The 22,688-nt window shown below is 49.2% G+C and overlaps 1 protein-coding gene across 1 annotated transcript in view; it reads right to left on the bottom strand.

Moving 5' to 3' along the window:
• The window catches only part of UBAC2 (UBA domain containing 2), a 170,655-nt gene that overhangs the window by 25,731 nt on the left and 122,236 nt on the right, over window positions 1-22,688 (bottom strand). The window contains exon 7 of the mRNA XM_015098251.3: window positions 15,328-15,573. Coding sequence (XP_014953737.1) covers window positions 15,328-15,573 — 246 coding nt within the window. The remainder of the gene's footprint in view (window positions 1-15,327; window positions 15,574-22,688) is intronic.

The raw sequence follows: 22,688 nt of genomic DNA, 5'->3' as shown, positions 1-22,688 counted from the left end.
ATGCCTAGGAATACGACCAGGAGAAGCACGCGGGAGATGGAGGCGGACACGGCGCGTGAAGCACCCCATCGCCACGTTTGCACAGATGTCAGAAGTGGGCCCAACAGTGGCGCTCTGCACTGCCGGGCACAAGCAGCCTTAGCAGGTGCCTGGAGGAAATTGTGGACTAGAGGGAAACCAGGGGGTGGCTTGAACACAGTCCCAGGTTAATTTGACAGCTCTCAGTTTTCTTTGGGGTTTATCTGACAGCCAGTTTTGGGGGCTCAGACACTTCACATCAACCACCCTTCTCAGCAAAACACAAGGCAGCTTCCACAGCAGTGAGATCTGAGACAGGGCTCTCTAAAGGCCTGATGCCCTCTGCCATGGTCCCCCCTCCTCCTTCTTGTCCTGGTTGGCTGGAGCTCTGGGGGCCACTCTGTTGCTGGGTGGGGGTGCCCGGGCCACGGGTGTGGTCTGAACACTGGACTGGGGAGGCAGCGAGGAGTGGGGTGAGGAGGCGCCCAGAGTCCACAATTAGGAAGCAATGCTGCAGCCCAGGCCACTGTGCTCCCTGTGAGGGGCGCTCCGGCTGGTGTGCGCACCACCTGACACACGTGTGTCCCGAGCCCTGTGTCTCGGATGGCGTGTCTCGTGAGAGGCCGGGGCTTCCCATCACCGCTGATCTTAAATCTAACAGGCGGAGGAAAGGACCCAGGAGACAAGGACAGCTGGCTTCAGATGACCCTGAGGTCAAGGGCTCCCCACCCTGAGGGGCGAGGAGCTGGGGTGGTACTGGGGATCCCAGGTACTGCCATGCCTGGGGTGGGGTGGGGGTGCTCACATTTCCCCAAGGCTGGCTGACCCTCCTCTAACAGGGACCTTCTCTTCCGTGAAGCGTCAGGATCAAAGTTTTCCCCGCCTTTTTCGGGGAGGTTTGGTTTTGATTTTGGCATTGAACGGGAACGCGCGCTTTCTTGTGAGGAGGAAGTGGTGGTGAGGGTATGAGCAGCCCAGGCTGGGGCCACCTGGTGCAGGAAGAGGACACCTCTCTCTCACTTGAAGGCGTCTGTACTATCTTCACTTGATTCACTAGCACATGCCTGTGAAGACTGAACACAAGAACTGCACAGCACAAGGCACAGCTTCCTTGAAGATATGAAGGAAGGGCATCTTTGGGCACTGGGATGACACATTTCCACATTTCACCTTTTGTTTACAATTTGTTTTGCTCTTTTTTTTTCTTTTGCTCCTTAACCTTAGCTCTACACAGAAATTATTAGATAAAAGTAAAAATTAAGTTTACTTCTGGTACTTGTTACCAGTAAGTGTTTGGACAGAAGAAGAGGTGAAATTTGTTATTAAAACTGAGATTGGGGATGACTCAGTGTTTCCCCTCTTTTCACCTCTCCTTCCCCCCGAGCGCTCACTCATCTTCACCCTGCGGCAATCACCTGTCACCCCCTTACCCGTCCTCCGACCAGCACCAGGCCAGGGCGGACAGCATCTCCCGAAAGCCTGGCGACCCTTTTGGACTCAACTCTCTTCCCTGTACATCAAATCCAGCCCACTCTCAAGTACCACCTGTATTTCCTTTCAAGGGGGTCTGCCACTGTGTACATCTTCGCTGTCATCCTCTGTGATTAAACCAACAGACTCTTAGATGACATCACTGCCTTGGTTTACTGAGCTTCACAGATACCCTATTTGGTACATATTGAAGGTCTGTGGCAACGCTGAACTGAGCGTATCCATCTGTGACATTTTCCAGCAGCATTTCCTCACTCTGGGCCTGTGCATCACTATTTGCTATGGTGATCTGTGATCGGTGACCTGTGACGCTACTGTTGTAATTGCTTCAGGGTGCCATGCATGCTGCTGTCTTATTTTAAGAAATTGCCACACCCACCCCAACCTTCAGCAAACACCACCCTGATGACTCGTCAGCAGCCTTCAGCATTGAGGCAAGACCCTCAGCCAGCATAAAGATTATGACTCCTGGAAGGCTCAGATGATGCCTAGTATTTTTTTACCAATCATGTATTTTTTTGATTAAGGTATGTACATTTTTAAGGACATAATACTATTGCATATTCAACAGACTACAGTATAGTATAAACATAAGTTTTATATGCACTGGGAAATCAGAAATCCACGGGACTCGCTTTACTGCAACACCTGCTTCCATGTGGTCTGGTGCCGAACCTGCAGCATCCCCAGGGGTGACCATATTGTCCCCGACCAACCTGTACGCCATAGCAGGTGAACCGCGCCCACACGGCCTCTCACAACGCCACCACCGCGACTGAGGCTCTTAATTACATGCGAGATCACATCTGAATTGCTCTGTCCTGTTTTGAAGGTCTTCCAAAACCAGCCTCATCCTAATTACTTCTCATCTCTTCCCTGCACGTTCCTTCCACTTACCAGGCCCTCACTCACTGAGACAGCATCTGCCCCAATTGTGCCTGTTACCTAAAATGCCCTCCCCCTGCCCTCCACCCCTCTGCCACCCTACCAGTGTGCACAAGGCCCGGTTTTTGTTTTCCGTCTGTAACTAGCTTCTTCCTTGACTGTCCAAATCCTTACTGGTCTCCCCATTGCTGAACGTCTACAGAACTCAGTCAAGCAGCCGGTCTGAGAGGACGAGACCACCTGAAGGTCTAGGTGCCTCATGTGTACAACAGGAAATTGGACTAGATGATTCTTAAACTAATCACTCCGAGTTGCCTCTTCCAAATCAGTATCTCACCTCCCTGGTGGCTCAGATGGTAAACAATATGACTGCAATGTGGGAGACCCGGGTTCCTTCCCTTACAAAGAATGTCTTGAAAGCCAGGCAGTTCTCTCTCAAATACAGGTTTTCCCCGTTGCAGCAGGAGCCCCGGGGGCCACTTGCTGAAGCTGCTGCAGATTCCTCGGGCAGACACAGGTCCAGACACTCTCCACTTTATCCCCTCTTGTACAGACTGCTTACGAGTGTCACCTGCACTGATGGAAGCACTCTGATGGGCATCTCTACTGAGCAAGGACCCTTGAGCACCACTCCTACGAAGATGGCAGCAACGGGCAGCTCAGGAACGCAGAAGTCAAGTACTGAGCGGTGATCTCTCATAGCCCGGAGCCCCTGCTCTGAACCACCAACAGAGTGGCACCTGCACTTCTCGCCCCACCCCAGGAATCCAGGCAAGACAAGGGTGTGTACACCACCATCACTTAGAAAGTATGATTAAAAAAAAAAAAATCTTGGTATTGCTAATCTGTGCTCTGATCTCGAATAGGAGATCATGACTCATGAGCCTGGAAACTCCTGTGCTCCTGCCACCTTCTTCACAAAACCACGTCTGTCACCCACCACAGCAGGCCACAGGCCTGAAGCTGGGGCGGGTTCCATGAAAGTCCAGGCTTCTTGAGATCATCAGGAAGACTTGCTTTTTCCTGAAAAACTCACGGGTAGCCCAGGGGTCTGTCCTGCACTCGGACTGTTTACTGGTTTTGAAAACCCACAGGGATGGCTTTGCTTTTTTTTGAGGAGGAAAAATTTATAAAATGATTACGGAGACACATTTTTTTCCCTAATATTCCCACACATTAGGTGTGCTTCAAGATACATCTCTAGATTCATTCATGGTTTTAAAAAAGCAATTGATAAATGAGAAAAATAAAAATAAAAAACAATTATGAAGAGAACTAGGATTGCTGATCATTTTAATCTCCCCTAAACACCGAGTATGTGGTCATCGTATACTTGCGTCCTTAAGCACCATGAGACTATACCACCCTCTTCTTTCTCATGAAGACCAAGGCAGAGTGGAAAACAGAAATGATTTTCTCAAGGTCACTTAATGAGTCAGCCTTGGAAAGGGATTAGAATTTATATTGATCCTATCTTCCAGTTCTGAATTGTGTCACAAAGGTCACTGTGATCAACTGCAAGAGCACCCAAAACATAACAGCAGTTTCTGCAAGGAGGTGCAGATTGAGATAAACAGCAGAGCTTGAATTTCACTTGAATTTCACTTGAAAATGGAGTTCTCGCACCTAGTTCTGATTTAATTTGCAGATTTTTATCAACCGAGCGCTAGTAACTTATTCCGTACCTGATACTACATACTTCATACTCATAAAAGAAAAAAGTCATAAAAGAACTAGCTCTAACTGATTAGATTGCTTTGTTGACAAGGCAGCGCAGCAACTTGAAAAGGATGGCTTTAAAATCAAATTACACCAAAAAGTGAAAGAGCAAAGCTGAAAAGGAAAAGTGCTGAGAAGCAAGCCACGTGCTCGGGTGCTGTCTTCAGGGCTGCTAGGGTTCATCTTGGCTGAGAACCTGCTCCCTCTGGAGTCAAGGTGGGCTCCTGAGCTACACACACACACACACACACAGAGACACACACACACAGGTTTAGGTATACAGCGTTCAGGGCTCCATTCCAGACACACTTTCCTGGGGGAGGGACTTCTGGAAGAGCCTTCATGACAATTTGCTCCCTACTCTGGCTCGGGAAGAGGAAAGCCCGTGCTGTCTTGTTCGCTGTGGTACTCCCCAGAGCCTGGCTGAACGCTAAGTACACCAAGGATGTTTTGTGGAAAGGAGGGTCATGGAAACTAGTCTTGGTGAGGCCAAGAGGTGAGACTCAGCCAGATGAAGGGACAATGACAGAAACTGGAATGAAGGGCAGTCAGGCATGCTGCCACAAAGACAAACCTCAGAAACGTGAGGCCAAGTGAGGCCCCCGTCATAAAGGGCCAGACGGTACCTGATTCGATTCGGTGTCTGTAACAGGCGAGTCTAGAGAGTCAGAAGCCAGATGGCTGGCTGCCCGGGGTAAGGTGGATGGGAGGATGCAGGACTGACTGCTAATGGGAACGGTCTCTTCTGGAAGGAACATCCATGTTCTGAAACTGAACGTGGTGATGGTGGGAGAACTCTGAGGACGCACTCAAAATCACTGAATTGTCCCTTTTTTTTTTTCAGCTGTGCAGGTGGCTTGACGGATCTTAGCTCCCTGACCAGAGATCAAACCCCAGGTCCTGGCGGTGAAAGCGCCAAGTCCTATCCACTGGCCAGCCAGGGAATTCCCTGAATTGACCTCTTTTAAGTAGGTGAACTACATGGTATATGATTCAACCTCAATAAAGCTATTACAAAAACTTAATAAAATTGAGAACCTGAGAGCACTTTTACTTACACTTAAAAACAGCCACTAAAATAAAAATCCTTGATTAATAAAAGGAACGCTCATGATCTGCAAGGCAGATGTGGCTCGTAACCATGCACATGTTAGATGTTACCTGACAACTGTTGCTGGGCTGGATGAGGAGAGAAACAATTTTCACAGCCACAAAATGTTACTAACCGAGGGTGAGAGAATACAGCCAACTCACGTCAACCAAATACTGAGAAAATAACTGAAATGCATGTGTGAATCACGGTCAGCTGTGGTAGGTGCCAACATCTCCTCTCCTTGCAGGTCAAAAAGGCTGCTTGTTGCTGGAAACAGAGGTGATAATCAACCAGGAAACACGGGCAGCCGGAGGAAGTGCAGAGGTAATGAAAAAATCAGCATCAAGCAACCTCACTGCTTTGTTGACAAAATTCCTGCTTGGCTTATACCAAGCACGGATGCGTTCACAGTGGGCTCCACCGTAATTCTACTTCTAGAGTACGTGGAGATCTTACAGAAATGCCTTAGCAAGTCTTGTCACCAAGCTTAGCTTGTGGCACCGTCTCCATCAGCCAAACAACAGAGGGAATGGCGGTTCACAGCAGTTACCAGACAACCAAACTCGAGAGAGTACAGACTTCCTGGGAGACAGAGTTGCTTAGAAAGTTGCTGGCTACATAATCTTCCAGGGCAGAGGGTTGATAAAGCTCTTCTGTAAAAGGTCAGGTAGTGAACGTTTTAGGTTTTGAAGACCAATAGGCCAAATTCAAAGATACTATGCAGGTACTTACAGAGCTACTAAAAAGGTAAAAACCATTCTTAGCCTTAGTTTGGCCCATGGGCCCAGCAGCCTACTGACCTTTGTTCTAAAGGTTACAAGTTTCAGAGAGGAATAACAATCAGGTTAGCTCCTAAATCAGGACTCTCAAACTTCCTGAGACCCTGAAAACAGACCTTCCGATGCAATCAGAATAGTTAATACCTGACAGATCTTTCTGGTGTGTCAGGTAATGCTGCACCAATTATTTTACCCTCATGATAACCCTAGAGAGGCTGTGCACGGAGCTCCCTGTCCACCCAGGGTTGAGTCCTTGACTGCAGATTTCTTCCCCTTTTCATTTACATCCTGTTGCTTTTCTACTATGACGGCGGCACGACCAGCAAAGAGGGCACTGTGTGCTGAGGAGCCGCAGAGATTCATGGCTGCTCAAATGTTTGTCACAGAGGGGATTTTAGTGACTGTTCTGGAGGTGTGAGCGCCCGGGGCTGGCAGGGCTTGACCCTTCACTCTCAAGTAGCGAGGACGCCCTGCCTAACCCCACGAATGTCCCAAGACTCAGAGCATCCTCACCATCTGGCCTTCCTCCTCCAGTTTCACCCTTCCCCAGGATCACTCACGTCAAGGCCAAAGTCATCTTTCTTAAGAGACAAATCTTACTTACTCTTCCGTTTAAAAGCTTTCATGGACTCTACTTCTTGCAGGACCGAAGAAAAACACTTCCAAGTGTGGGACAAGACCTCTGACCTGGCCTCACCTCACTGCCCCCTCCTGAAGGAAACCCTGAGCTCAGACAAATGCACTCGTCATCCCCACAGCTGTCTCGAGCCCCTATGCTTTTTCTCCCCAGGGCCTCCTTGTGGAGGCCCTCCTCTATGTTTCTGGCCTGCGTGCTGGCGTCTTCCCAAGACTTCTCAACCACACAGGGCTTTGCAAACTGAGATTCTTCTGCTGGCATGGACTCCAATAGAAACCTAGCCCTGTGCACTGACTCATCTCTCGTCCCCCAGGGGCTGCCAGCTTCTCGAGGGTCGGGGCAGGGCCATTTCCTCTCTCTGGACTGCATGCTGCGGTGGAACCAAGAGGGGCACAAGCAAGTAGAGCACGCAGCTCTTGTCCTTCAGGAACTCAAACACTCTTCAGTGAATGAATGAAGCACAAGCCCCTGAGGAGTTACATAACAGTCTCGGCAGTGGAAAAACAATCAGCAGCTGCTAGTACCAAAATGACTGGGCAATGTCAGCCACCGTGGAGCCGGCGGCCATGCTGGGGGTGGGGGGCAGTGGGCCCGGGAGCAAGGAGCTGGTCGGGGTACGGTTACCCTGGAGCTGACACGCCACCCCTACGACAGTGTACAGAAGGGGACTGTGCTTGGGAGGGAGATGAGAGTGAGAAGGCAGGACCACCTGGGCGTTACTATGGAGTCAGCTCAGCTTTCATCACGGCGAGTCTGTCAGAGCTGCTGGGGAGTGGCCACCGTGGAAATGTCCAGAAAGGTCATGTCGCTGGGCCTGACGATGAACTGAAGGGCGCTGCAGAGCGGCCCTGTAGGCCCAGGGGAAGCAAGGCGTGGCCTCCCTTCAGTGCCGGGGGTCATGCGTTCACGGCAGAGCATGGGATGACAGCTATACGTTTGGGAGCGGGGACGTGACACCCGCACGGGGTCTGCGGACAAGGCCAGGTGCTCTGAGCACGAGGGATGCTCGCCTGTCCTCTGCGCCAGTCCCTGCACTGCTTCTTAACAAGGTGCCTTCCGCCAAAACGCCTTCCACAAGGCAGCCGACTCCTGTGGTCTTCTCCTCCTCGCTGTCTCGGCCTGGCCTTTCTTTTTTTTTGGTGGGGGGTGGGGAATGGCCTCTGAATCTGTTGAGCACCCCTACTCCATCCTTCCTGAATCACTCCGCTGCCCTGAACTCTCCTGGGCGCCTCCTCGCCCCTTGGACGGCCCTTCTTCCTCCTCTCTGCTCTCTCACAAGCTGGGTCTCAGGCTGTCTTTAGTGGTTTGCTCCAGACTTGTCCTCAGAGGACAAGTATACGGTCCTGAATACTTTCCGGCTAGGACTATACATCTGCACTTGGCTGGTGGTCTCGTGTTTTTTTTTTTTTTTTGGCTGCGATATGTGGCAGATGGGATCTCAGTTCCCCAACTAGGGATCGAATCTGTGTCTCTTGCCTTGGAGTCTTAACCACTGAACCAGCAGGGAAGTCCCTGGCATCAGTCTATTAAGAAATTCTATAAATATTTATTCTACGCATATGGAGCCACTAATTTCCTGAATTCGTGAGTTCCTACCACGTGCCAGGCATTATTCACATGTTAGAGATACAATGGAAAAAGTTTCCACCCCTGCCAACCCCACCAACCCCACCTCCAAGACACACAGCTGGCCCTGGCACCTGAGTTGGCCGTGTGGGGCTCTGAGGATGGAGAGAGGGTCGGAGCTGACCGGGAGGCTGGAGAGGGCTTCCCCGAGGAGGGGGTTTTAGAAAACATTCAAGGGTGAGCGGGAGTTAGGCAAGCAAAGGCCGCATAGGGTGGGGTGGGGTGGGGTGGGGAGGGGAAGTTGGTGCAGGGGAAGTTTGTTGTCTGCGAAGGGCAGATGTGGAGGCAAGAAGTGAGAAACAACAGGGCTGAGATGCCTGCAAACAGTTCAGCATGATCAGCCGGAGGAGGCTGGGGGCTGGGGGTGGGGAGACGGGGCTAAGGAGCAGGCAGGGGCCGCTCGGGGGGGCAGGAACCACCCTGGAAGCTGAGGCGGGCCTCTGAAGGCCCTGGTGGGAGTCAGACAATCAGATTTGTGTCCATGGAGCCCAGCTAGGGGATGGAGTGTGGGGCAGGGCGGGGGGAGGGTGCGGTCGAGACAAGATTTTCCTAGGTGAGTGACGATGGCGTGGACCAAGGCAGGGGATGGAGAGAGAGGTGGGTTTATATGGGGAAAGCAGACTCTCCGGGATGCAGGTGAGGGAGGGGACCTGCGGGATGGGGAAGCCGAGGGCAGAGTCCAAGGGGAAGTCAGGATGCTCTGGTCTGGGCCTCCGGGAGGACGGTGGTGCTTCCCATCAGGGAGGGAAGGAGGGGTGGAGGAGCCAGGTCAGCAAAGCAAGGGTACATTTCGGTGCCCCGGAGCAGACAGGGGGAAATGCCCAGGGGCGGTAGGCTGCTGAGGCCTAGAGCCCAGGAGAGGTCAAGGCCACACGTCTAGGTCTGGGAGCCAGGAGCTTAGCTCAGGGGATCCTTGGACTGGGTGTGGTGGGAGTGTGCCCGGGAGAGCTGGGCAGGCTGGACCTTGGAGAGAGCACGGGTTTGGAGCTCAGTGAAGAGACAGCCGTCATCCTGGCCAGGGGTTCACAGAGCTGAGCGCTAGAATTCTAGAATCTTCTGTTGGTCTCTTCCTCCACGGTCTCTCCTTCCTTTACCAATCTCATACTCAGCGATAGAGGAACTTTGCTGAGATAACTGTCCTAGCAATACTACTGATTAAACCACTTTTGACAGCCTCCAATGTCAAGCTCCAACTCTGCTGCTGGGTTGAAAAACACCTCCCTCTGTTACAGTCGCTGTGTTCCTTCCCTTGGTCACTACGTACCTATCTCTTGGCCCCCACGTCTCCTTGAGGGCCTTTCCCTTTCAGGCCTCCCTGCCATCTCCAAGGCCTCCCCTCCATCTTGCTGGTCCTCTCCTCTAGGCTCGTCCTCTCCACCGCCCACATCCTGCCCAGCCTTCTAGTCCCTGAAGCCTCTCACAGCATCAGGCCCCCTTAGGGGTCTTACTGCTCTGGGCACTCCGGGCATTATTTCATCATTCTTGGATGCGTCTCGAATTAAAGTGTGTCTGTCGAGTTCCCTGACATTGATCAAAACCTCTCTAAAGGGAAAGGACATGCTTTTCACTTCTCAGAGGCCAACTGCACCAAACTTGGTCACTGTTTCAATAACGACCGCTGGCTGACTGCGACCCCAGAGCCAAGCGCAGACCACAGGCGGTGGACGACAGTGAGCATGAAGCAGGTGGCAGGCAGCAAGATGAAATCTGACAGAAGCAGGCAAAGCAGTGCAAAGGATACACCCAAACAGGACTCTGGCCTTATTCTGGAATGCTTGAAATTAAAAACTGCAGACAGATCAATCTAACGCACAGTATTTAGGAGATGAATGGCTTTCTGACCAAACAAATGTTGGGTTTTATGAAAAAACATTTGAAAATCCACAGACTGTAAACAAATAATAAATTTATCGTAAATGCAATCATAGAATTTGAGGAGGTCTGCAATAAAGCAGAAGGATCCTAAAACAATCAAAAAGATATTTTAAAGATGATGGAGGCAGGAGTACTAGCTTTGGGTTTAAACAGTTAATTTGACTGAACCTTAAACTTAGCATTGAGTTTCCTACCAGCTGAAGCCAAGAAGGAAAGAAAAACCCAGTGAAGGACAGGGCAGAGGCCCTGGAGTCAGACACATCTGGGCCCCTGTTCTACAGCCCTCTCAGCAGCCGTGAGTGGGCAAGCCAGCACCTTGAGCCCAGGGTACGGGCAGGGAGCAGCTGGGACTCTCAAGGCAGATGCTGGGAATAAATGCAGAGGGAACGAGGCAGTCCAGGCCTGGGGAGCCCCTGTGCTCTTCTCTGCAACAGACCTCACAACGAGAAGCCAGTGGGAGGACTCCAGGGGCTAGTATACTGACCTGGGGGCAAGACCGACCTCGGAAAGTGGGGGAGCCTGCCCAGCGGTGGGCGGAGTCACAGACCAAAGGGCACCACTTCACGGCCGCCCACTGGAAAGCCCTTTGAGGAGGGCGGGGACCTGGGGCTGGTTTAGTCATGGGTGCCCGGGTTGTGCGACCCAGCAGATGCTACAGTGTTCAGAGCATCTGTGGTGGGGAAAGACCCCAGGTGGAGTCCGCAGCCAGCCAAGGGGGACAACCGTGGTGCGGACGCTTTGGGGACTGGGGCCAGGGCACGCATACACAGCAGAGGATTATAGAAAACTCCACAGAACACTGCTTCTGGACCCTTCGGGACAGGAAGTGCCTGACCATGGGTATGGAGTGAGCAGGTGGCCTGAAAGCATTAGGTGGGGCTAAAGACCCATCGCCCCACAGAAGTCGTGTGTGCAGGGTGAGCAGAAGCCAGGCCGGGGGTACAGTGGGGTTGCGGAGGCAAGCTCTCCTGGACCACCGTGTCCATCACCCCTGTCTCGTAAAAACCTCTGCCCCAGTTCACACCTCCTGCAACACCGGGTTGGGTTCCTAAGACCAAGTGACCAAATTCGGTTCATGGGTTGGCTCGGTACACAAGTGAAAGCTGAAAGCGGACCGTGGCTGCACTACGGCTCCAGCTGGGGGTCACCCTGAAAAGACAGGGACGGGGACAAGTGCTCCCAACGGGGAGACCCTGGGTAGTGCATTTGGCCGTGTACTTCGTGTGGAAAGAGTGGTGGCCTGAAGGAAGAACATCTATGGACTCACCGGACGTGGTGAAGGGCTCGCCTGCATGGCTAGGGGACGGGAAGGTAGGGGACGAGGCGGCCTGGGCAGAGGCATGTGGTCCGGCAGGAGCAGGCAGGCAGTGTGACACCCAGGCCCCCATGCTCACCATGAACGGCCAGCACAGAAGAGTGGGGACAGAGCGACATGGCAGGCGGCTGTTGGCCAGCCCCTGACATGGCCACCCTGGGCTGGCACGTGAACTGTGCAGTCGAGATGGAAGGAGGCTGTGTGTGGGCCCCACTCTCCAGGGTGGACTTGGCTTCTGAGGGTGAGTGAGGGCAGCGCTGAGCCTGGACACTCCACCACCCATTCAGGAGAACCGACCATGCCTGAGAGCCAGGCTGACTCTGCTGGGCCCTTACTGCTCAGGAAGGGGCACTGCTGTAGACTGGAACATGTACCCTCCCACCCCTAAATTCATATGCTGAAGTCCCTGATCCCCCAGTGCAACCGTACTCGTAGACAAGGCCTTTAAGGAGCACACATGTGCTCAGTCATGTCTGCCTCTTTGCAACTCCATGGACTGTAGCCTGCCAGACTTCTCTGTCCATGGGGATTTCCCAGGCATGAATACTGGAGTGGGTTGCTATTTCCTTCTCCAGGGGATCTTCCCAACCCAGGAATCAAACCTGGGTCTCTTGTGTCTCCAGCACTGGCAAGCAGGTTCTTTACCACTGGGGCCACCTGGGAAGCCTTTCAAAGAGGTAATTAAGGCTCAATGAGGTCATAAAGATGGGGCCCTAATCCAACAGGACTGGCGTCCTCGGAAGAAGAGACACCAGGAACACGCGGGCACCAAGGAAAGGCCGCGAGACACAGAGCGAGAGGCAAGGAGAGTCCCGCCAGAAACCAGCCCTGATGGTGTGGATCTTGGACCTCCAGCCCCCAGAGCACTGAGGAAAACTTCTGTTGTTTAAGCCACCCAGGCCCTGGTCTTCTCCTGGGGCAACCTGAGCTGACTGGCACAGGCAGCAGCTCATTCTACCTGACAGTGACACACTTTCCGGTCTCAGGGCCACCTGCCTTCTCTGCCCCATGGCACCACTCCCTGTGGGCTGGCGGGCTGTGTGAGGGGCTGACCAGGGTGCCAGATGGCATCTCTCAGACCACAGGCCCGCTTCCAGCCGGGAGGGTGGGGCAGTGCCCAGACTACGGGGCACAGCGACCCTCTCACAGCATGACCCAGGGCTGCCCACTCGCCAGACGGACGGACAGCCAGGTGAGGCGAGAGAGACGCCAACTTGCAGATGGCACCTGACAAGGATGGAGCTTGGGGCTCCAGTCTGCAGAACAGCCCAAATCAATGACTGTCATTCGGGCGCTGTGTGCCCAGGAGGCGGAGCACACGGCTCCTGGCAACCAGAGGTGGGAGGAGAGGGGCCCTGACGATCCGCCCTCCTGGTGACCTACTCCGGGCGTCTGGGCTCCCTGTCCCGTGACTCTGGACTCCCCGGTTTACAGAGCCTGGCTTACAGGAAAGGAGCTTCCAGTGGGGACAAAGCAAGAACACTGCTACGTCTTAAGTGACCACTGCGGTCCCGTCAGTTTGGGCTCTTCTGACCAAAAACAAGGCAAGGGAAGGAGTCATTACCCTGCAGGAATAATTAACCCTGATCATTAGGAAAAATCCAGCCAAGGGCACACAGGTGGGAGGGAAGACCCAGTGTGGCGCTCAGGTGACCTGCAAGGGCATCTCCAAACCTCCTCACTCATGTTCTAGCGGACACGTATGTGTGGCAGACACAGCCCAGGAAGGACGGGGGTACCAGGGACCCAGACCCCACAGGGCTGAGTGCACCTGTCTCTTCATCCAGTCACCTTCCAGGTGGGGCCGGGACTCTCAAGCGGACCACAGAGGAGGGGCTGGTCACCAGGGTGCCCTCGAGGCCAGCTGCCGCAGAAGGGGAGGCGGTCAGTCCTGCGGACCTTCTGCTTAAGGTGTGCTCTGGGAAGAGCACCCCTGCCACCCTGCAGGAGCTGCTCGGGGAACCTGAGTGAAACAAGAAGCTCCCAGCATCGTGAGGGGCGGGCACTCAGTCTTCCAGCTGTGGGGGGTGCAGTTCTCAAGGGGCACCACTCTGTGGATGGCATCCAGCTCTCAAGACCCACAGTCCACCCCTGCGTCTGTCTGGACCGGAGACACTTTGGCAGACACTCTGTCAACGCCAGGGCTCCTGAGCTGTAAGATTAGTTCTCAGACCTTCCTTGTGACTGGTGCTCAAAGGCCCCCTCTGTCCTTCACCACCACCCGCCCAACGCTGTGCTCATCCCAACAGTGCTGTCCGATCAGCTCTGCATGTGAGAATCTGCTGGGGACGCCAGCTTCAGAAACACAACCTCCCGTTTTGCTCATGAGCACAAGACCACAGCTGCCTACTGGGGAACCCCCTCTCAGGCAGCCCACGGGCACCCCAGTCAATGCACTTCTCCTTGTCTGTGCTGATGGGATGGTGCTGCCACTGAATCTCTTGTTAGCTGAACGAGCCATCTCAGATCACACACTACTTCTTTCTCTCCCTCTCAGCTCTGTCCAGGCTATTGGAAAGTATTTATACTCATTATCACTCTGGACACTGATTATTCTGAGTCCTCATCCTTACCATTCTTCCATCCATTTCCTCAAAGAATTTCCCCTCTTCCTCCTGCTAAATACAGGCTGAGTCTACCGCCTATGTTTCATCCCAGGTGTGATTCTCTGCAGTGGTCCCTGCCCTCATTGGCACCAGGGACTGATTTCACAGAAGACAAATCGGGGGTGGGGGTGATGGTTCCAGGACATTCCATCCGCTGTGCATTTTCTATTATTATCACATCGGTTACACCTCAGATCATCAGGCATGAGATCCCAGAGGCGGGGACCCCTGACCTGTTGGGTTCACCTCCCAACCCTACACACGGACTCTAGGAGCCACACCTGCAGCCCTGATCTCTCCAGAAGCTGCATCTGTCTCCCCACGCATCAACTTCCTTTACTGTACATTCTGGAGTCACCTCAAATTCAAATACATCTGCAGGGACCAGCCTTCACTTCCCTCTCTGTCACCTGCAGACCTGGCCCACTGATAAGGGAACCCCTTTTCCCCACCCCAGATGGAAATTCTGGGACCCAGCTCTCCACAGTCGTCCAAGGATGTCACACCTGACATCACCTGCCAGACCACATGCAATGAAGACCGACTCCTCACACGCAATGCAGGCAGGTGATGTGGGAGAGAACAGAGCTCTCTCTCATACCCCAGAGGGTAAAGGGGATGGAGACGGGAAATGACAAGCCCAGTGTGCTTGATCACGGAAGTGCCCAAGAAGGATCAGCTTGATTGAGAGTAACCCTGGGAACACCAGTGTGGTATCACATTGTTGTTCGGACAGAGCCATGTTTTGGGTAAGTGCTCGGTATTTCCTGATGATTAATGACAAGGCTGAGAAAACCCAGCACTTATCTGACTGACTTGTTGGTTGTTTCCTTGAACTTCTATTACCTTCATAGTCTCTCCATTTCAACCAAGGAAAATCAAGAAGTTTGATATCTGCTCTTTACTCCAGAGCACACAATAATAAGCATTTTAACAGGAAGACACTGTGGCTTTTACAAGATGATAAAAACAGATAAATATTCTGTCTTGTTAACTAGGTTGGTGTTTCTCTAAGAAATCAAGCTTATCTGTTGGAAGTGGAGCGAGAATGTCCAGTTTGACCAGTCTTTCAGTGGCAACTTACTTTTTTTTTTTTTTTTTTTACCTTCCAAAGAAAACACTAACAATAGCCCCAATCAGAGACATTGGAAACATGTCAAGATATCCAAGACACAACGCAGAGGAATGACACATGGTTTCGACCACATGTACAGTCTCAGAGAAGACGTTTACGCAGGCCCCTGAGTACTTTTCAACTTTCCATTGTGATTGTGATCGTTTACCTGCTGCTGTCTTTGCCGTCTCACTTGTGCAAACTGTGACAGCATCAGCTGCCTGTCCAGCAACTCCACCCTCTGCTGCCTCTGGATGTCCACGGTGGCTCCCATCCCGATCCTGGCCTCGCTGGTGGGCTCCGAGGATGAGAAGAGGGGCTCCAGGGTCCAAGCGCAGAACTTGGCCATCCAACTGGGCACACACAGCACCTCGTGGACTTGTAGCATTCTGCTGTTGTAGCAGATCCCAGAAACCTAGAAGAGAAAGAGTCCAATTGCATTGTTGACAGGTCATACAATTTTTAGGGAACATATTTGACACAGAAATCAGTGACCGTAAAATACTCTAGGTGGTGTTTTTTCCTTCATTTTCGCACGGTTAGGTGAAAATCAGAATGCCTACTAAGTTGCGGGATACTAAGCAGGACAAACCAAACCAACAGAAAACTGAATCTCCTGAGTAAACAAACGTGTTTTTAGTAAGCTAGAAGAGACAGCAAAATCCTACCTATTCAATACTTGGAAGTACTGGCACCATACTTAAAAACAATGTTGTCTTTCAGAAAAAAACAAGCCATAAAATATCTGATTATCAAGACACTTTCACACTGTACTAACTTTGTGGTTACTTTTATTGGCAGATGGCCATCAGAGAGAGATACTGGCATAAAACAACCCTGACAGTCAGTGATGTGACCCAGGCACAGCTTTATCAGAAAATAAAGATGATCTAAAATGTATATAGTATTTTAATAAATTTATCAAGTATTGATTTGTCCTAGATTTAGAAATCCTTTCCAATAGTTAGCAATGAATAGTTCTGCTTACTATTTTTCATCTTTAAGGCAAGTTACATGGTAAGAGGAATCTAAAGAGTCCCTATGGTTTTCTAGGTAATCATGAGAATGGCTATTCCTTTGTTAGAAATCTTCAATTTTGTGAATCTGATTCTTAGGATAAGAAGTTATTCATAAAAAATCAGAGCAGGTTTGATAACTTTCTAGTAAGAGAAAAGTACACTTTAATATTTTATTAATAAAATTACCTAATTAGGCAAAAATCTATTGAGAATTTGCTATATACCAGGTGCTGATCTAGGCACTTAGAACAGAGCAGAAGACAAGATACATAAAGCCCTACTCTGACAGTCATGGTCAATACGGAGATCAGACAATAAACAAGCAAACATATAAAATGATTCCGGATAAGATCTATGAAGGAATTACAATAAGGTGACTTGCAGCAGGGATCTCCTTTAGCTCAGGTGGAAGTGACACTTGAGCAGAATTTTTAAGGATAACGAGGTGCCAGTGATTTGATGAACTGGAGGAAGAACCTTTCAGGCAGAGAAAACGGCAAAGGTAATGCAAGAATGAACTCAGGAGTATCTATGAGAAATCCCGGTGGAGCTGTCAAGTGGGTTGTTGGATATAAAATTCTGGAACTCAAGGGAAAAGTTAGCAGAGAGAAAGATCTGAGAGTCAGTGGTATCAGACTACATCTAAAGCATGAGAACTGGGAGAGATAATAGGAGGGTGAGGGAACACTACAGAGCAGAGAAGAGGACTTTAGACTGAACCTGGGATACACCAGGATTTTGTGGATGGACAGAGTAGGAGAAGCCGGTAAAGTAATCTAAGAAGGGGCTGCAAGTAAGAAGGAAAACTAGGAGAGTTCAGTACTGCTGAAGCCAAGAGAACAGTGTTTTACGATGGAAATAGCCATGTCTAATGCAGCCCAGAGTTCACGTAAGACGTGAGAGAAGAAAATTACCGTTGGATTTGGCAAAATTAACCAACTCCGGTGCAGTGGTAGAAGCAACAGACAGACTGGAGGAGGCTAAAGGGCGAATGGAAAAGGATTTCTGATTTCAAATAATTTCCATGCTACTTCCTGCGTGAATTGTACAAAACAACAAAGAAAACGAAAACAGAAACAAGCTTCAGATTCAGTGCAACGAGAGAGCATCTGCAATCCTCAACCACACCAACAAAATGGAAAACACACTTAGCAGTAGCGAGGAAGGGTAAATCCACAGGTAGGAGAGGGAAGGTGCGAGTGAAGGGGAGGATCAGAGGACTCAGTGCAAGAAGCAACCCGTCTCCTCTGCAGGGAGGAGGAGAGGGCTCGGCATGGCCTGCGTCAGGGAGGCTCTGGCGAGGGCAGGGCAGCCCCTCGGGGGGGCGCCTGGGCTCCACATGGTGGGGGTTCCAGACAGACACAGAGGCCCTCCATGGATGTCTTCGGAGCTTCCAAAAGAAGACCACAGAGGAGATATATGAAGAAGACGACTCTGTTTCAAGAGATAATAACGAGTTTTCCAGGATGAACAAAGAAACTGAAAGTGTAAGAGTCCCAAGAAAGATAATAAAATGAAATGCACATCTAGCTCCATGAGAGTCAGAAAGAAATCCTTAAAAGCGTGAACAAAAAAAAAGAACAAAACAGCTCACTACACAAGGGTGAAGTCACAACCCATGGTAGTCACGCACGGACGGTGCGCCCTGGGGAAAGTTCAGGATGAAAACGTAGGAGGAGGCACCATTTGCTTCCGATAAACAGGTCCCTAGACGGTCAGATGCACAGCTCAGGAAGTACTTTCAATGACCTCAGATTCCTGCACCTTCATGTATAAAGAAAAGTACTAAAATGAACTTGAGATTCTGCCCTTTGTGATTACTGGTAATCTTTCAGCAGGATGTAGGCCTGACTAGATGTACTTCCCAGCCAATAAATCCATACATGCTCACTTCATCGTGATTTGTTTGGCTTCATGACACTTTAAAGAGTTTATGGACACTTTGGTGTGTGTTACATATCACGATAAAATGATTTAAAAATAAAGAATAAAGGGTACAGGACAGATGAAGCATACTTTCAGGGAAGCATACTGAGGCCTATCAGATTATAAAGTATGCTATAAAGTTTGAGTAAGCAAAACAAGGTGGTCTTTATCGGTGTGTGTGTGTTAAGTTGCTTCAGTCATGTCCGACTCTCTGTGACGCTATGACCCCACCAGACTCCTCAGTCCATGGGATTCTCCAGGCAAGAATACTGGAGCGGTGCCCTTCTCCAGGAGATCTTTCTGACCCAGGGACTGAAGCTGCATCTCTCGTCTCCTGCACTGCCAGGCGGGTTCTTTACCACTACTGCCACCTGGGAAGCCCCAGGTCTTTATCTAGTGTCTCAAACTGATATAAAGAGCAAGGGCAGAGACACAAGGCACCTGGTACACAGCAGAAATGGGTATGTCACACACGAAAAGAACACACGGGGCACACAGAAGGAAGAAGTCAAACCAGCTCTCTCTGCCTGATACCACACAGAACCTCCCAATGGGTTAAGGACACAGACGTAATTTACGAAACTGCACATCTTTCTGCGCAAATATAGAAGGAACATCTTTTTGGCACTGGGATGAGAAAGGATTTTTAAGTAAGAAACATAAACCCTAGATTATAAAAGAAAACATACATTTATCTACTTCATAATTTAAAAGCTACAGTACGCTAAAAGTTACAAGAAGGGGGCGAGGAAGTAAGGATTCCTTTTCTGAAGGTCTGAGTAAAAAGGAAGATGGAAAATGGAATTGTGCAACAACAAAAGCAGTGATTCAGCTGAAGACAGCAAAATGTTGTCATAAATATCACGAACTGTGAAAAAAAATCTGAACAAATCAGAACTGTGAGATTTTAATTAAGTAAAAAATTTAATTTTTTTTTTGGTCTCAAAGTATCCAACTGTGATGGTGAATTTATCCATTTGTCCATAGTTCTAACCCCAAGTATTTGGAACATGTTCGTGTATGTGGAAGCTGTTATCAGGCACACATACATAGACCCTTTTATCACAATAAAGTCTCCTTCTTTGTTTTCAGTAATACTCACAAAAAAAAGTATTTTGTCTTAGATTAATATGGCCACTTCAGATTTCTATTTCCGTATTAATCTTTCTTCATCCTTTTACTTTTAGCCTTTTGTGTGTGTGTGCGTCTGCGTTTAAAGCGTGCCTTGTGGACAGCATACGGCAGTTTCTCATTTTTAAATGTAGTCTGACAATCTCTGCCTTTTGATTAGCATCTTTGCCTGTTCACACTTAATATATTTACCTTGATACAGATGAATTTTGCTGTTTGGTTCTATCTCAACTGTTTTTTGTTCTTTGCTCCTACTTTCTTATTTCCTTTTGCATTAAGCAAATACTTTTCAGTATTTCATCTTAATTTGTTTAATGGAATTTTTAAAGCAACATCTCATATTTTTTCTTGTGTTTGCTCTAGGGATTTCAATACACACACAGGTGCTTAGAATTAATACCAAAATACTTCAAGTAAAATAAAGGAAACTTATGAGAGGAGAGTTCCATTTAACATTACCCTCATTCACTGTGATACTTTTCTGTCCTAATACATTATGAACCCACATAACTGTGTTATTCACACTTTATGCAATCATATGTCTTCAAGAAATAAGGAAAAAAGTAATGACAATGTACAATTGTTGCCTGTACTTAAGGAGCTCACAATTTAGTAAGGCGGGGGGTGGTTCTTAATGGGAAGGGTAGGTCAGAGATTCCTTTAAGGAATTGAGGAAGGCTAAAGATTTTTATTCTCTTGCCCATATCTATCCACCCACCATTACATATACAATTATGAAATCATGTGTTCAATTTTAGGAGGGACAGCCTATGAAGAATTAGTACATTCTACTCAGCAATAAACAAATGCATGACTGCAAATTCTGGCAGGGATAAAGTGTGCTCATTGGCGTAAAGCTCTATTTTAAGGCTCACTTATCTGAATATATGTATGCTCTGGAAGGGGAAGAATTCTGGTTGACTTTGATCACTTCATGGCCTCTGCACCTAGAAGAATACCTGCTGGGAGAATGGTGAGTGAACAGTCCAAAAAATATGTCATCTTAGATTCTTTTAAAGGAAATTGGAAAGGTGCCAAAGGACACACTTTTTTGGTGCTAACTTCATACTTTCCATATGACAAAAACATAGAATCCACTGGTTCACGCCTCTGGTACCTCAGCACAACCTCAAGTCATCAAGTAACTAAAGTGCTACTGTAAAATGTTTTGGGCGATGAAATAAAAATTTGTATGTTAAGGTAAGACAAGAAAAATTAAAACAAAGTTTTCTCTGCCCATTTTGTTGTTTGCCCTGCATCTTTGCCATGTGGTTACCCAGCCCTCCCCAACGGCAAAAATTCCTGCTCAACCACAAAGATCAATCTTTCTCCTTCTGGCGTCTGGGCAACTCCGTAGATGATAACACCCTTTACTCAATCCTGTGGGGGGTCACGATGACCCTCACATACCTTGTACGTGTAGACACCTTAGGTCAACAATGCCAAGACATCATTCTCCTCAAAGATAGAGAGTGATGCAGAACAGACTGGTCAGATGACCTGGGGAGATACTGGGCCACACGGAATGGAAATTCATAGCTTAAATACTTATGACCTTATTTTACTTATATTTTGACTATTTTACAAGATTATTGTTATTTGCATCACCAAATCTGTGTAAAATAAATGATGACTAGGCGACGTGAAACAACTGACCAAAAGCATATCCTCTAAGAGCCAACAGTGTGACTCCAGGTAAGGGAAGAAGCAACAAGAGGGAACCATTTCGTAGACCATAACACACTAGTAAGACGGGTGCTTCAGAGGCTTGTGGCTACTGTGAACAAGGCCTAGTCCAGTAACAGCACTGAGTAGCCTAATGATGAAATCCTCCTGACCTGGGAACGAGCATTCCTAAGAGCACTGGGGAAAGCTGGTGACGAAATGTCTCCCAAGCCTTAGTGAGTATTACGACTGAAAGGGAAGAGAGAGAATGAAGAAAGCTGCCCACCGTCCAGTTCTCTAAGAATCAAATCACCAGCCACTGCAGTCGCTGACCTATAGCACACTCGGAGAGGAACTCAAAACAAAGTTCAGGGTGAGGCACTCTGTGCTCTGGGAAAACTGACAGAGCTGGCCCTCGGACAGCTAGATATTTCAGGAGAAATGTCATAAACTTAGGGTCTGGCATTTTCCCACACTTAGAAAAGCACTAAAATCATTAACTAAGCTATCTGTTCCTTGCAAACAGCAGCAACCTTCTGCCAAGATGTGTTCCTGATTGCATGCACCCTTTTGTCAACATCACATATGTTCTGGTCACCTCCTTCCCTCTGCAAACAGTTCTCAGAGCTCCCTGAGAGACTGTCCTGGGTTATAATCCTCAGGTTGGCTCAGATAAAATTTCCCATTTCTTTCTTAGATTGACTATTGATTAAAATATAAAGAGGTTTAAGAATTTAGTTTCCTGTAAATATGTGATAATCACATCACTCTAGTCTAGGAGAAGATGGGGGATAAGATAAGCACAGTAAACTTTACCTAAGTTATACCTCATTACTACCAAAAGCCTAGAGAGAGTATTATTATGAATTACAAATAATATTTATTCATTATACTAACTGACACCTTACTTATAACTTTCATTTTCACTATCTCATGAACCCCTCTTATATTGGGACTTCTGAATGAGAATTTGGTTGAAACCCCATAGCGTTTGTGGAAAAAAACAGGCTTTAAAAATAGACCATCTGCTGGGATTTGCATGTCAAGAGGCCAGGGGAAATTCTAACAGAGGGGTCTGGCAGGCCCACAGAGCCCAGAAGCCCCAGATCAAGCTGAGACCCAATGACAAGGGGTGAAGCAGTGGCAGGGCTCTTGGGCGGGCTGGGAGACAGGTCTAGGATGTTCAGATACAGTGGGAAGGAACATGTGGGCTGTGTCTGTGAAGGCCGGGTACACCCAGAACCAGAACATTCAAGCGACAGGAGCTGGGAATCCTGGCCAGCAAGAGGGCCCCAGGGGTCAGGCAACCAGAGAGCATTCTGGATCTCTTGCAGTTGTAAGTCTGGGCCAAAGGGAATAAAGAATTTAATTTGCTGGGTGGAACCATGCGAAACTCTCTTGATTACAGTGAGTAAACGTCAACTGTCCTCTGGTCTTGTTTAGTGTTAGCATGAAGCCACAGCCACAAAGGTGAGAAACCATGACATGAAACCAACACGCAGGTTTCTACTGATCTCTTTCTCCAGCCAACTACGGCTGAACAGAGACCCACGTGGCAAACTACATTGCCATGGTCCTGGCAAACCAAGGTCCCAGCACGCGAGAAATTTATCTAGTGGGACAGCAGGACAAACACAGGGGCCGTCATCCTGGAGGAAAGCGTGACTGTCTCGAGATAAAGATGAGACAGGGGGAGAGAGTCAAGATACCTGGACCCCTTCACACAAACTGCATATTCACTCACGACCTGAAGAAAGCAGGCCCACTGAGGCCTCATTTATTCATTCAG

This window comes from Ovis aries, chromosome 10 (assembly GCF_016772045.2).
Source record: "Ovis aries strain OAR_USU_Benz2616 breed Rambouillet chromosome 10, ARS-UI_Ramb_v3.0, whole genome shotgun sequence".
NCBI classification, from domain to species: domain Eukaryota; kingdom Metazoa; phylum Chordata; class Mammalia; order Artiodactyla; family Bovidae; genus Ovis; species Ovis aries.
The sequence above is the reverse complement of the archived record's forward strand: the minus strand, read 5'-3'. Positions and strand labels throughout refer to the sequence as shown.